Source organism: Equus caballus, chromosome X (assembly GCF_041296265.1).
Source record: "Equus caballus isolate H_3958 breed thoroughbred chromosome X, TB-T2T, whole genome shotgun sequence".
NCBI lineage: Eukaryota > Metazoa > Chordata > Mammalia > Perissodactyla > Equidae > Equus > Equus caballus.
Window position 1 is genome coordinate 63,288,849 of NC_091715.1, and position 15,561 is coordinate 63,304,409.

At 40.8% G+C, this 15,561-nt stretch overlaps 1 protein-coding gene across 1 annotated transcript in view; it reads left to right on the forward strand.

Moving 5' to 3' along the window:
• Window positions 1-3,960: 3,960 nt before the first annotated feature.
• The window catches only part of HEPH (hephaestin), a 114,965-nt gene continuing 103,364 nt past the window's right edge, over window positions 3,961-15,561 (forward strand). Inside the window, exons 1-5 of the mRNA XM_023633451.2 lie at window positions 3,961-4,263; window positions 10,647-10,852; window positions 12,497-12,741; window positions 13,732-13,944; window positions 14,628-14,810. Of these exons, the coding sequence (XP_023489219.2) occupies window positions 10,677-10,852; window positions 12,497-12,741; window positions 13,732-13,944; window positions 14,628-14,810 (817 nt within the window). The 5' untranslated portion in view covers window positions 3,961-4,263; window positions 10,647-10,676. The remainder of the gene's footprint in view (window positions 4,264-10,646; window positions 10,853-12,496; window positions 12,742-13,731; window positions 13,945-14,627; window positions 14,811-15,561) is intronic.

Genomic DNA, 15,561 nt, shown 5'->3' on the forward strand with positions numbered 1-15,561 from the left:
TGAAAATGAGAAGTCATTAATTTTCTTAATATAATAGTTAAAAGTTTCTATCTCATGCATGCATAAAAATAGAAAGTAACAAAAGTGAGTTTATATTCACTTTCCAGATAACCTAAAAAAAAAAAAAACAAATTAATATATGAGGCTTGAAAATTCAAACAGTTCAAAATGAAAAATAAGTCACCTTCCTCTCCAACCAGGTCTCTCTCCCTAAAGGAAACCACTGTTAAAAATATTTTTGTGATGATTTCCAGAAGAAAAATTCCTTATCCTCATGTATAAGTATATACATTTAAGTATGCGTGTGTGTGTGAAACAAATACAAGATACTGTTCTGTGCCTTACCTTTTACTTAATGATATATCTTGGAGATATTTCCATATGTGCATTCACACACACACACACACGGAACATTTCACCAGTTTAAATGTCATCCTTCCCCAAGGGCCCTGCGTATCTCTGTATTACTCCAGTTTCAGTCAATAAGGCAACACCGCTGGAGGGTTTTAAGTAAGGGAGAGATGCAATCACCTTTGCGTTTGGGGAAAAATAGCTTTGGCTGTTATTTGAAGATTGGATTGTGGGGGGCAAGAATGAAGACAAAAAACATAATGAGGAGGTTATTACCGTAATCCAATTAAGACATGAGCATGGCTCAGAGCAAGGCTATAGTGATGGAGATGGAGAGAAGCGGGTGGATTCCAAAGATATTTAGAATATGAATATGACAGGATTTGCTGAAGGAAAGGATGTGGAGAGTGAGACAGAAGGTAGAAATCTTGGATGATATTCATGTTTCTGGCTCGAGAAATAGGAGTGGGAGGAAAAGTGATGTCATTCAGTCATTTATGAACTTTATCCTGACTCCAACCCATTGAAAATGGCCTCTCTGTTCTCTTAATTGTTATATCACTTTGTATGGACCTGCCTTCACTCACTTACCATGTCCTTTTATACTAATGAAAAACTTTACTCCTGCATTGTTTATCTTTCTTGTTTGTTGCCAGCTCCTTAGTAGTGGGGTGGAGGGTAGGCGGGTGTGAGGAAAATAGAGGAAGTAAGGAAAAAGAGGCTAGCATTTACTGATCACTCACTTTGTGACAGATCCTGCATGAAGCTTTTTTACAGACTTTCTTCCATTTTATTTTCACAGCCTGATTTTACAGATAATGAATTGAGGCTTGGAGAACTCGAATGACTTTCCCAAGATCATACACTTTAGGGACAGGCAGAGCCAAGATTCAAACCAGGACTGCTTGTGCCCAGAGTTCACAATCAGGAAGCCACATGAGAATGTAGAGAAGAGTTGGAAGGAGGAGCTGATGCCATTTATAAAGCTGTTCAAGGAAGGTAGCAGGAAAACAAGACACGTTAACAGAGCATGGAGGGGAATGGGAGGTTCACCCAAGCAGGCAGGAAGGGTCTGGGGCAAAGGGAGTCGGCAAATAGGTGTTGGGAGGATACTCAGGGAGACTCCACATGAATGAGGTCCCAAGAGGCTGAAGGAAAAATACTTTTGACCTGGAGCTGAAGATTGGATACCTAAAGACCAGAGGTGTCAAGATCTCAAGGATCAGTCTGCAGATGCAAATTAGCCGACAAGGTGTGAGCTTCAGCGCGAGTCCCTTAGCCTCGAACAGTGGTCCTCAAAGTGCAGTCCTTAGACCAGCAGCTTTTGCATCACCTGGGAACTTGTCAGACATGCAAATTATCGGGCTTCACCCCAGATTTACTGAGGCATAAACTCAGTATTTTAACAAATCTTCCAAGGGATTCTGGTGCATGCTGAAGTGTGAGATCCACTGTCTTGGAGGGCTCAAGAAATCAGCAAGTAGAATTCAAGACCCAGAGTTCAAGAACTAGACAATGTCCCCCAAGGGAGCCCAGGACAGTCATATATCACAGCAGTGTAGATCATTCCTTTTAAAGCATGATGGAGCCTGCTGGTCAGAAGTGTTAGTGGGGAATAGAAAGGGAGGGCAGTGGCTTCAGAGGAGTGATCTCTAGGGCACAACTCCTTCCTCCTTGTACCCCTCCAACTTTTCCAAGAGGCCTTCCTTTTAAAAACTGCTAAGGGCAAGCTCATTAGAGAGTCCTGAGATAAAGCATGGAGACTGGCTATGCCAGGGCACTGCCCATGGCTTTTTATTTTCACCAGGCATTTAAGGCTGCCACTAAATTTCATTGTGGGGGACACAGCAGAGAAAGCGCTAAGGTGTTGAACACTGTGCTAAAGATTCATACAAATGCCAGCTTATTTAATCCTCAAAATATTCCAATCATGGAAGTATTACTGTTTCTATTTTACAGATGAGGAACTAGAGGTTCAGAAACATTAAGTGACTTGCCCAAGGTTACACAGCTCAGAAGGAGCCAGCCAGAATAAAAACCCTGGTCTTTCTGACTCCAAATTCCATGCTTCTCACGCTAGATAGTGTTGCCCCTAACATGAGGGTCTCTGTGATCCCTTCATCTTTGTACCCATCCCAGGGCCATGCCCTTGTGATTACCCATACACAGGTAACCTGGAAATATTGACTGAGTAAATGAAAAAGTGAAAGGATGGGTTAGTGAAAACAGAATTTAAGATTTGAAGGACTGTTAAGCACATTCTGGTCTTGTGCTTCTCAAATTGGCTTTCAGTGCTATCAAAGTTCTTTGCTGGTGCTCCAAGTTTAACCATGTTGTCTGGGTAGGGATGCGTACAAGTGGGCAGGTCCCTGTGCACCTCCAAGCCCTGCCCATTTCCTTTCTCTCTCCTAACCTTACCAGAAGAGCTCCACTTTTATCTTCCATAGATAGTGTGTGTTTACTGTAAGATTCTGTTGGGGGAAATAGTTCTGCCAGCAAAAGTAATTTTGAAAAATGACAAATCTAGTCCATCTTCTCCACTTTACAGGTGAGCGAACTGAGTTCCTTAACAGCAAAATGACTTTTTCAGGATCACTCTGTTTTCTTTGGTAGTGTAACTAGAACTTGAAGCCAGGATTCTTGAAATATTCTTTCTTTTCTCCATGAATTAATAGAACTTTTTTTTCCAAGAATGAGAAAAGAAGAATTCAGATTTATTTCTTTATTGAGCATTTAAAAATGATAATTCCTTTTTGGGCATTTGTTATGTGCTGATCACTGTGTTAAATACTTCATATGTATAATTCTATTTCAGTCCTCATACCAGACTTATGAAGTAGGTACTATTATTGTCCCCATTTTACAGAGGCAAAACTGAACTTTAGATGTATTCAATGACTTTTCCAAGGTCACAGAATCAGGAAGTGGCAGAGTTGGGATTTCAATCCAGGATGTCTGATTCTAGTTTCCACAGTCTTAATAATTTTGACATATTGCAAACCTCTATATTGCAAAACAGTCTGTAGTAGTGGTTTTCAAACTACAGCTCCTGGGTCAAATCTGTCCTGCTGCTTGTTTTTGTAAATTAAGTTTTATTGGTACATAGATATGCTGAGCATGCTACAATGGCCTATTTTAGTAGTTGTGACAGACAGAGGCTATATGTTTTACAAATAAAATATGTATTAACTGGCCCTTTACTGAAATAATTTACCAATCCCCAGTCTATAGGTATCAACTTAAACTTTTTTTAGGTCACGTCTGCGGAAAGGCACCAGAACTATTCCCAGGATTTGCAGAAGGAGTAGGCACTATGAGCCCTCTTAGTGAATTGCTGAATGAATAATGCCAGCTCAGAAACCTGGCCTAACTGGCCTCTGGCAGCCTTCACTGTGTTGACTCAAGTACATCTATATGACCTGTTTCTTGTTGTCTTTCATGAGTCAGAGCAGAGGCCTTATCCCATCCCCTCCCTGTCATAAATGCCTTAGAGCCTGGACTTGGGCCCTAGCTTAATAGGTTTGGTCCCCAACTTCCCCTTCTAGGTTCAAGGTCTGCATATGTGCCAAGTGGGGGAAGAGGCAGATAACTGCAGGGACTGCTGTGACCTGATCCAGCTTCTCTTGATCACTGAGCATTTCTGAGGGAGCTAAGGCTGGTGGCTCATTGCTTCTCCCTACTGGTACTTCTACTTTGCTTGGCCTGGGGTGCAGTTTGTGAGGACAGCTCCTAAGTGTCTAGGCACCCTTAAGTACCTTCAGTGGTTTATGACCCAGACTTTGTCCACTAGCTCAGTCTTTGAGTCTTCCTCCCTGGACCCTGCTCCAGACACTTTAAATCCAGGAGAGAAAAATGTGTTGATCCTACCTGAAGAACAGCAGCTGTTCCTAGCCAAGATCTCCTCATCATAAAGTAAGAATACTAGGCGGTAGAACCGCCATCATAAACTATTTCTTTCCTATACCTGGATCTGGTGAATAGATGCAATCCTTTCCAAAGAGATACAGAGTTCTCTACCTTTTCTCCACCAATTACTCTGCATCTATTCTTTCCTTATACTTTGAAACTTTTTCTCTTTTACTCTTAGTATCAAGAACGTGCATTTTTCATGGAATCCTAGATATGTAAATTTACAGAGCTGGGAGGATCCATATTTAGTTCAAGGCCCTCATTGTACAAATGGAAAGGCTGAGGCTCAGTGAAGAGAAGGGCCTGGACCAAAGCCACACAGCTGATTACTGCCAGGGCAAGCTGGGGCTGAAACTTAGGTCAATTGGCCCAGGCCTGTGATTTTCTACTACCCTCTTTTTCTACCAGGAACAAAGATGGCCTTTGGTTTTAAACAAATCCATACCCCGGTTAATCTAGAAATTTAGTGCGCATTTTGATTTTTTTTTCAGTTTAGCTTTTTTTTTTTTAATTTAATATTTCCAATTATTCTGAGTCTTCTTAGTTTTTAGGGTATTAAGTTATGTTGATCCAGGCTATCTTTTAGCTACATCTGGTCTCCTCAATGGAAGACATTGGTAATACAGCCCTGGGGTTTTACCCTAGGAGCTGCTAGAAATGGCAGAGGCAGAGTTAACTAATATAAAAAAATCTAGCAGTGACTGGTGGACAGCAGGCACTCGATAATTGTGAAGTCACTGCCCTCATCTCAAAAGGGCTCTCTGTGTTTCTCCTCTAAGCTGCACAGTGTGGTAGCATAGTAGCTAAGAGTCTAGACAGACCTAGTAAAATTTCCCTTTCTTTTACTTCCTAATTGTATGACCGAGAACAAGTTACCTTTCTTCTCAGGGCCTGGTTTACTTTGGTTGTAAAATAAGGAGAATTAGAGTATTCATTTCACAAGATAATCATGAGATTTAATTGAAAGAGTGCGTATAAAGTGGATAATATAGGGCCAGACATGTAGAAAGCTATTTGTTTTATTATCAGTTTAATTTTTCTCTTTTACCAAGCAACTATTACCTCAGAATACCAGGCAGGGCTGATAACTGCTTTACAGCAAGAAGAGAAAAATGTGGTGGGGATGGGTGCTCTTCCCACATCTCGTAACTCTTGCAAAGGGCCCCATTTCTTAAATGGGGCTGTTGGAATCCATCTGTGAGTTTTGACTGGCCACACTGAGAGTGCATTCTCCTCCCTCTGTCAACAAAGACCAACTAGCAAGCTGTGATATGAGAAAAGCATCCCACTTCCTTGTAATTCCTCCTGAGATCCTAACCAGGATTTGGAAAACACCTGGATGTGGTCAAAGAAACATCCCAGGTTTTGTACAAAACTGTCTGGAACAAGACCTTTCAGTAGTTTAGCTTCTGGAAAAGAGAGCACCCCGCATTTCCCCCTCCTGCATTCACCCCACCCCAGTAACATCAGCCAGATTGGAGTCCCTGACTTAATTTAAAAGAAAAGCCCTGTAACTCAGGATACTGACTGAGCAGGACTAGCAGACTCATGCTGGGGTCTGCAGCTCAGCATCACTAGGTTGCTGACATGAATATGGAAAGGTTTTCTCTAGCGAAGGTAAGCTTTCTTTCCTCTCTTTCCAAACCCTATCACATCTCCCTTTCTTTGCAAAATCCTTTATTCAGTTGGGTTTAGGTGAGTCCTTGGTGACTGGGTGATAAAATCAGTGGCTGAGAAGTTAGAGGAAACTTGGCTGGGTGTGCAGAGAAGTTAAAGTGGACAATGTTCCTTTTGTTCTTCTCTCCAAAATGGCCAGGACCACACTGGCTTGACTGTTTCAGGGGACAATCCTGACATTGTAGAGAGTAGTTAAATTTCCTGTTGAAATAGTGTGCTCATCTTCTGTCTCACAGGTTGAGGGATTTATTGAGGTGGTTGATCTGAAGACTACATAAATGGAAGGCTCAAACACTTAAAAACAACCACTTGGTTTCATATTTTGAGATCCAGATTGGCAGAGATTAAGCCAATAAATGATAGCTGAACTAAGCCAGCAGCTTAAAGTCGAAATTATTTTTCACACTTACTGTCTAAATGGCAGAAATATTTTAGAAAACATGGTTTCAAATTCTGGCTTTGCCAGCAACTGGTGCTTGGCTTTGACAAATTCCTTCACCTATGCGGCCTCTGTTTTCTATGTGTTACATCAAGGATTTAAAAAGATGGTTTCTAAAGGTCTTTATGAATGTACGAATCTATAAGGTATTTAGTTTTTTACTGAGCATCTATTGTATCCCAAGCCTTTTGCTGGAGGCTCATATTTTGATTATTCTGTTTGAACCTCAAAACAATTCTGTGAGATAAATATCATCCTGATTTTTGGGTGAGAAAACTGAGGTTCAAATAGGTAAAAGCGACTTTGAAATGTCACACAGCTATTACAGGCAAGATACAGGATTTGAATCCAGGTCTTCTAATTTCAAATAAGTCTGGTTTCTATGATACCACAACTTGGGTGTGAAGAAGTAAAACAGCCTCCTTAATACAAATGCAAGTTATGTGGATAAACCATATTGTCCCAGGACTGGTATGGCAATGATATGATGGACATGATTGTCAGGCTGGGGGATCAGGAGCCTTAGGTTCTGGTACTAGCTCTCAGGACTTCAGGTGAGTTCCTTCCTCGCTGGGCCTTGATTTCCCTACCTCTGACATGCTGAGATATATGATAATGGTTAAAGAATAATATAAATTGTCCTTGTACTATCTGGAACCCTTTAAGGCTTTCAACACCCTCTTTATTTTCCCTCTCAGCAAAAAAGGCCTATACCCACCAAAGGTGAGAAAATCTCTATCTGGGACCTATTTTGAGTCACAGGGTGAAGAAAGAGTCACAAAACATTAAGAAAGCAGAGGACCAAAAGGTCAACCTTGAAGGAGATTTCTATTAGGAAGGCTGCTGAGATTGGAGACACCCCAAGGATAGCTCAGTATTCCTGTGTTCAGTTGAGTGATACTTTGTCCAGGATAAGCCAGTCCAGCTCAGTCTAATCCAACTCAGAAAGAGAGATGGAGGGTGAGAAGAAAGCACTGTCACATTAAAGAAACAACTTGTAAGTTCCAGGAAAAACAGTGATGCAAATTGTTAGAGATGATGGAGACCAGGCCCAGGTGACACTGGGATGTCAGTAAGGTAAGGTAAAGGTAGGGGAGGCTTGACTTGATGTTATCTGACCTTCTCCCTGGGCTAGTCTCAATGTGTATTAACTAAATTGTGTATAATTCCAAGTAGCCCAGAAATTCTCTCTCTCAGTCAATCTCTCTCTCTCTCTTGCTCTCTCTCTCTCTCTTCCCCCTCTTTTGAGTGCCTCTTCCTTCTGCCCTCCTTTTTTACTTTCTCCCAGGACTCTTGCTCATTTTACCTATTTCATTTCCCTTTTTATCTTTCCATTTTATTTTACCTCATCAGTCTGACCTTTCTCTAAAACTTCCTCCCGTGGGCTCAGCTGAGAGAAAATAGCCCTGCTCAAGTGAAAAGTCGACATAAGACTTTCACATCCTTCATTTCATTTGATCTTCATAGCAAACTAATGAGGATCCCAAAGCAGAGATTATCTCCATTTAAGAGAAAAGGAAACTGAGAGTCAGGAAATTAGGGGACTTGCGGGATGTCATATGACTAAAAAATGATGAATCCAATACTAGAACCTATTTTTCCCAGGGTCTGAAGTCTGTCAATTTTACCATGAAATATCCAAATGATTCTAAAGAAGTTTTATGGGTTTTCCCTCTCTTTTGTTCTTTCAGTCTATGATAAAACCTAACTAAAAATAATTACAACAATAGTAACAACAAATATAGCTTTGGGAAGAAAAAAATTGTCAGTGATTAGAAGGAAAGAAAACTAGTACTTATCAGGTGCCTACTAGGTCCCTAATGCTATCTCATTCTAACACAGCTGAAAACAGTACTCAAACCTAAGTTTATCTGACTCAAAAGTTCTGGTTCCTTTCATTATATAATGTTTCTTCCAAGGAGACTAATCTCAGTCATATACATATGCCTGCGTGCTTAGTGTGTATTACTGTATACAGGAACTTATGAGTGTGTGCATGTTGTAGCTATCCATAAAATGTTAAAGTTCTGTTTCATTTCTAAATCTATCTCATCATCTGTAATCATAATAACCACTAATACTTTCTGATTATGTACTTGTGCACTTATTTGTATTCTATGTACTTAAAGATCTTAATTCATTTAATACTCACAACTACTCTGAGATGTAGTTAATAGTATTAATTCCATTTCAAAGATAAAACCACTATAGCTAGCCAAGTGAAGCATTTTATAAAGTTACACAGCTAGGAAAAGTGGAGCCAGGATTCATTTAGTGAATCTGATTCTCAAGCTTGTGCCCTGCATGCAAACTGGGGAAAACAATCCTTATATCACAAGAGTTTGAGAATTAAATAAGATGGCAGATATGAAAAACATACTGTAAAGTGGAAAGTGCTAGGTATAATTTTTTTCCCAGATCCTACTGTCTAGCCCTTTTGGGCATCAGTCACCACTTTGAATACTTGTTCATTTTGTGCTGAAGGTTGGCACCAGTTTCTCCTGGCTGGGAATATTTCCAAGTTTACCATTGGTTTTTCCAATTATAAAACTCTTACCTGGGTCTGTTTTCTCTCTAAGTAAGTGACTGTAAGACACAATGGCCTTGCTGGCACCTCTATGAGAAGAAAGGTTGAAGGAGGTCCGTGATGCATTCAGACTTCCATTGAACCAAGGACACTCTCTCCCTGTTGAGGGTTCTAAGGCACGTTTTCTGTGTATATACATGTGAGCCTGCAAGTATGTTTTGCGGAAGGTTGTATAGTGTGGTGATTAAGAACATAGACACTGAAGGCATACTTTTTGGGCTCATAGCCGAACTCTACTGATTGTTACCTAGATGTCCTTGGGCAAATTACTTTACACCTCTGTTCTGCAGTTTCTCCTATAATATGGGGATAATAATTGCATCTGCTTCATAGTGTCATTGTGAGGATTAAATTATTTAATCTACGTAAAACACAGAAAACTTTTTGGCATACTGTGCACACACAATGAATATTGATGTATTATTATTGTTATTCTGAAAGTCTCTAAGTGTGGTTCTGTGTATGGATGCAAGTGTGTGCATCTCTGCTTTTAGATAAGACTGCATGCACCTATGTGGATGTGAGTGCGTGTATATGTGTGTTTATGTTATATTGTTTGTGTTTCTGGGTTTTACTGTAGCTGTATGTGGTATGACTGAGTGCTTCATTCCAGCCCCAGGAATCTAACCTCCTGGCTGAATGAGAGGAATGGAGGTTCAGTTCTGACTCTAACTCAGGATCGGACCCATGAATTGGATTTGTGCATAGCAGAGATCCAGCAGAAAACATTACTGCTGAGAAGTTAATCATATTTCCCTCATATATTCTCATTTGTTTTGTTTCAATTTTCACTCCTTTTGAAGTATAACAAACATACAGAAAAGCACACAGATGCTAAGTTCATAGCTCAATGTATTTTCACAAACTGAACACATCTGTGTAACCAGTATGTAGGTCAAGAAACAGAACACTACCTAGAAGCCTTCCTCCTCTTCCCTTCTCAGTCATTGATCCCTATCTCAAAGGTAAACACCATCCTGGCTTATAATAGCGTATATTAGTTTTGTCTGATTTTGTACTTTATATAAATGAAATCATACAGGATGTACTCTTTTGTGTATGGTTTCTTTCTGCAACGTTACATTTGTGACAGGCATCCATATTTGCATGTGTAATTGTAGTTTCTTCATTATGCTTGTCAAATAGAATCTATTGTATAGATAAAATACAATTTATTCATTCTAGTGTTCATGGACATGTTGGCTGTTTTCTTTCTGGGTCTATGAACAGTCTAGTAAATGTCTTTTGGTGAATTCTCATTTGTTTTTAAACACAATACAAAGAGTTGGATGAAGAGTGGCAACAATGAAAACAGAGGTGCAGGGAGAGTTAGTGATTTAATTCAGGTATCGAGTGAGTCAGTGACCCAATCAGGCTTCTGGTGCCTGTTTCTTGATTCTTGAGCCAGAATACATTCTTCCTTCGACACTGCTGAAGGAACTGGATCCAGATTTCTCTTCTGAAAGAAGTGATACATAATTACCAGTACAAGTAATTTTTAACATTGCTCTCCAAAGTCCAATGTATAGAAATCATCGAACGTTTGTTGAACTGAAAGGAATCAGGTAAGGTAGAGATTCTGGGCTAATTGGTTTCTGCTTTCACAGTCTATGGGTCTGGTTCTTGCCTCTTTAGTTTTGCAGACATGTGCAAAGACCTTTTGTTCTCTTTCTTCCATACCAGAAGCTATTCATTTGCCTGTTTCCCAGAGTAATGTGGGGCATGGAGTCAGGCCACCTCCTCTGGACTCTGCTGTTCATGCAACCCTTGTGGCCGCAACTGACTGAGGGGGCAACTCGAGTCTACTACCTAGGTATCCAGGATGTGCAGTGGAACTATGCTCCCAAGGGAAGGAATGCCATCACGAATCAGCCTCTCGACAGTGACACGTAGGTTTAATCTCTTATGAAATTAGAGTTGAATTTGTGTGGGAGACTCTTGAGGTCATGAGGTAGCCTCTTGAGTACCTTCTCCCAGCGTGTGGTAGCAGCCAGTTCCTGACCCCTCTGGGCCATACACGCAGTGGCACATTTCCTGAGAAGAGGGCTAGTTGATTCAGGAGCCAGTATCCAATATGGAGTTTGCTTTCCAATGGTGAGGTGCCTCAGCATTTTCAGAGTCCTAAAGGTAATTCTATATTCCCTTGCCTCTAAGATGATATTCACATGCTGTTTTAATAATAACTGTTTAGCTTTTAAAAAAAGAGTGACACATATACAGTGTTTGCAAGATGCGTGTGGTAGAACTATGCCCGGTAGTTCCGTGGACCTATACTGATTTCGGATATGTGAAAATGTGAAAAAATAAAGTAAGCCTTGGAATCAAACAAATAGCAGTGATAGCAATCACTTATGTAACACTCTGTCTGTGACAGGCACCATACTAGAAATGTACATACTTCATCTCACCTAATTCTTACAAAATCTCTAGGAGGTGAGTATGAATCTCCTCTTATAGATGAGAAAACTGAGGCTCAATGAGATCAAGTGACTTGCCCAAGTCCCACAGCTAGTAAATGAAAGAGCTAGGATTTGAAGCTGGGCAAAGTGGATGCAAATCTGGTACTCTTCTCACCGTTATGCCTCTCACAGATCCCACAAGATTAATCTTTCTTGATCTTAGACCCTTGCAAGTGCTCCACAAACATCTGTTGAAAAAAATAATGGATGTATTAAAGAATCTTTTGTGGTCATGAATAACTTTGTCTCTCCAAAGCCTCAAAGTTTTCCAAAGTTGACTGTAAAATCCCAGAGCTCTCTAGAAGAGTTAGAGGAAGAAAAACAGCTGGCTTTCTTTTTTTTTGACAAACCCATCTTCCTATCCATCTAGTTTTGGAGTCATGGAATCTTTGTGTTAAAAATGTCCTAGAGGGAGAACTTTGTTATCCCTCAGCCCCAATACTTTGAAGTAATAGTTAACATTTATTAAACTTTTACCATTTTCCAGGCACTGCCCTAAGCTCTTTATATATTTTAATTGTTTTGGTCACCAGTAACAACTGTCTGAGTTTGCTATGGTGATTATCTCTGTTTTACAGATGGGGAAATTATGCACAGAGAATTTAGGTAACTCGCTCAAAATCCTACAGATTTGGAAGTGGCAATGTTGGCACTTAAACCATCCTGGTTCCAGAGCTTGTGTTCTTAACCACTAAGCTATAATACCACCCATATATATCAGGACAGCACTAAGTCAGGCCACACGAACAGGGAGTTGATCACTTAAAAAGAGTCAGTCCATAGTTGGTTGTCTCCCTATTACTATATATCTGGTTGAACCGGATGAAACTGCCTTTTATGTAGTTTAAAAGTGGTCAAATATTAGCAATTTCATACGCTTTAACTTAATACTTCCCATTGTTTGACAGTTAGACTCTAATCTAATGCTTTCATGTTTTGATTAGTACATCCCATTTCCTCTTGCTTTGCTCTAAACAAAAATGGATGATTTTGGTTGGCCTCCTCTGGAAAGGAACTCTCCAGAGGTTTGAAGATTGTGGCAAAATTATAACTCTCTCTTTCGTTCCTTCCCAGAGTAGCTTCCAGCTTCCTAAAGCCTGACAAGAACCGGATAGGGAGCAGCTACAAGAAGACCATCTACAAGGAATACAAGGATGGCTCATATATGGATGAAATGACCCAGCCTGCTTGGTTGGGCTTCTTGGGGCCAGTGTTGCAGGCTGAGGTGGGAGATGTCCTCCTTATTCACCTGAAGAATTTTGCCACTCGTCCCTACACCATCCACCCCCATGGTGTTTTCTATGAGAAGGACTCAGAAGGTAAATCAGCCCACTGTTTCTTTCTCCTGCCTGCAACAAATATCACTTTCCATTCATAGCCATCTGAGAGAGAGGCGCTGGGAACAAGGATAGTTTTTTCATCCTTATGATCTGGGGTGTCAGGGACTCTCCTCAGAAAAGCATGGCTGGGTACTGTTACCAGTTCTGCTATTCATATACTGTGTGACTTTGGGTAAATCACTGCCCCTCTCTGGGCATCAGATTCTTCATTAAGAATGTGGAGATTCAATCTGCCTTTTATCACAAAGAATTACTCAAATGGCATTTTGATAACATATTTGTGCTTTGGAAAAAGAAGAGTGTGCTGTGAATGTAAGGGACAATTAGTCTAGTGTCACAGTCTTCCAAAAGGTCCATTTTTTTTTTTTGTTAAGAGAGAGTTCAGTTTACTCCACTGTATCTCCCACTATCCCAGGCTCAATGGTCTATAATAATGACACAACAGTGAGTGAGGAGAACAGAGAGGGAAGTCAGAACATCCTGAGTTGGCTACTAGTTTCCTATATGACCTTGGACAAGTTACTTTTCCTCAGTTTTCCATAAAACGGGAAAGTGGACCAATTGAGTATTAAGTTTCCTTTAGACTGAAATTTTGTGATTGTCTGCTTTCTGTTTTCCAAAGTGAGTGCTTGAAGGGAGGAAATTCTGTCTTCTCCCTTGCCTCCATGCCACCAGCTTTACACTAGGGCACTACTGGATGGTGCAGCACTTTCCATGGCCACAGCTCCTTACCCAATGGCCGCCACCTATCCACCCATTGTTGATGTGAGGTATAAGGTTCTTTGATTAGATATTACCTGAATCTGTGCCCTCTTCAGGCTGTGAGAAACACTATATTTGACCTTAGAACTCTACCTTCTATAAGACTGGACCTCGGTGTCCCATATGTCAGCCCTCTCTTGGCTTATACATCTTCCATATTCTCTCTCACTCACCCTGGGACTAAGCATGTGCAATTTCATTTTTTAGGCTCCCTATACCCAGACGGCTCCTCTGGTCAGTTGAAAGCTGATGATTCTGTTCCCCCGGGAGGCAGCCACATCTACAACTGGACCATTCCAGAAGGCCATGCACCCACTGATGCTGACCCAGCATGCCTCACCTGGATTTACCATTCTCATGTAGATGCTCCACGAGATATTGCAACTGGCCTGATTGGACCTCTTATCACCTGTAAAAGAGGTACTGGCCCCAAGTGTGAGCTGTGAGATGCAATTTGGGATATCTAGGTGAAGGAGCGGTATGGTTGAACTACCTGCATATTGAGCAGCAGCCTGACGAGCATTAATACAGCACCCTTGTTTATTAGCAGGAATAAACCCTGCCAAACTCCCTTTAAACTATTATTTCATTACCCTTTTTTTCTTAAAAGAAAAACTTTTCTACTTTCTTATTTCACTTAAAAACTTGAATTAGTAATCATGGGAGTCAAGTCACATAAAAGTAAGTTGTGTGGTAAGAGTTTAAGTGTGGATAGGATTGAAAGCGTAGCCATCAGGATTTGGGGAGGATTGTGGACTTGGTTCAAAACAGGGTATGTTTAATGTATAGCTGGGTCTGAAGATCTAAGTGTTGCAGGAGTGTGGTCAGGTTAAGGCCCTGGGTTGAAGACATAGGCATGGATGGTGGCAGGGAATTATTCAAGATCCTATGTGCCCCATCTTCAAGTCCTAGGCTCAACTGAATTGTGGTTTTATCTGGGAGTTTTGAAACAGAAAATAGCAGCAGAAGGCTCTATCTGCCTTTCTGTTGCTGACAGACTATTAAGGCTCCCTCTCTTCCATTCTTTTCTGACAAATACCCTTTGCAACTTACTGTTGCTAAGGAAAGGAGGTTCTCAAGGGCACCTTTCTTACTTGTTCTAGGAACCCTGGATGCCAATTCCACTGCTCGGCGGCAGGATGTGGAAAATGATTTCTTCCTGCTCTTCAGTGTGATAGATGAGAACCTTAGCTGGCATATTGATGAGAACATTGTTGCTTACTGCTCAGACCCTGCTTCAGTGGACAAAGAAGATAAGGCCTTTCAGGAAAGCAATAGAATGCATGGTGAGCTGGAGGAGGCAGACACACGGTGACAGTGAACACTGATGGAGGGTCTCCACTGGGCATAGCATTTGTTGGGTCCTTTCACATAACTGGTCCTTTTTAACCTTCATAAGGACCAGGAGTAGTAGGTGGCCTTTCCCTGTTTTACTTATGAGGAAGCTGAGCCTCCAGGATTACAGAACAGATAAAATTTTAGCAGCGTGGCTAAAATTCCAACTCTGATCTGTCTGACTGCATAGGCTGTGCACTTGCCATTAGGTGCCTTGCCTCCTAATGTGGACTAGCCCAGGCTATTGACTCCAAAGTCATATACTACATGATCGGTACTTTGTTCTAAAAGGGATGCAAGCTGGAAGAATTATCCACTTTGTGGAGAAAAATGGTTGCCTATAAGGGAATTGACCATCTTAATTAAATTTAAAATAAACTAAAGGCACAAAAGCCCCAAGACATTGGGCAGAGAACTGATTTAAGGAATAGCAACAAATTGATTGTGCTTTTGTTTAATTAAGAGAGTGATTTACTTACCTTTGGTGACAAAGCCAGATAGTCCCAAGGGGAGGTGAAAACTCTGAGGGAATATGTAAGGGACGGCTTGGACAGCTCAGATTTGGCTTGGGTTTTATATCAATTGCTTGTAATAACCATGATAATTAGTTAGCTAACTTGACAATTGTCCTGTGGAAATTTCAGAAGGAAATTGGCCTGAAAGGAAAGAACAGCTTGCAAAAATAAACCTCATTCCTTTGAA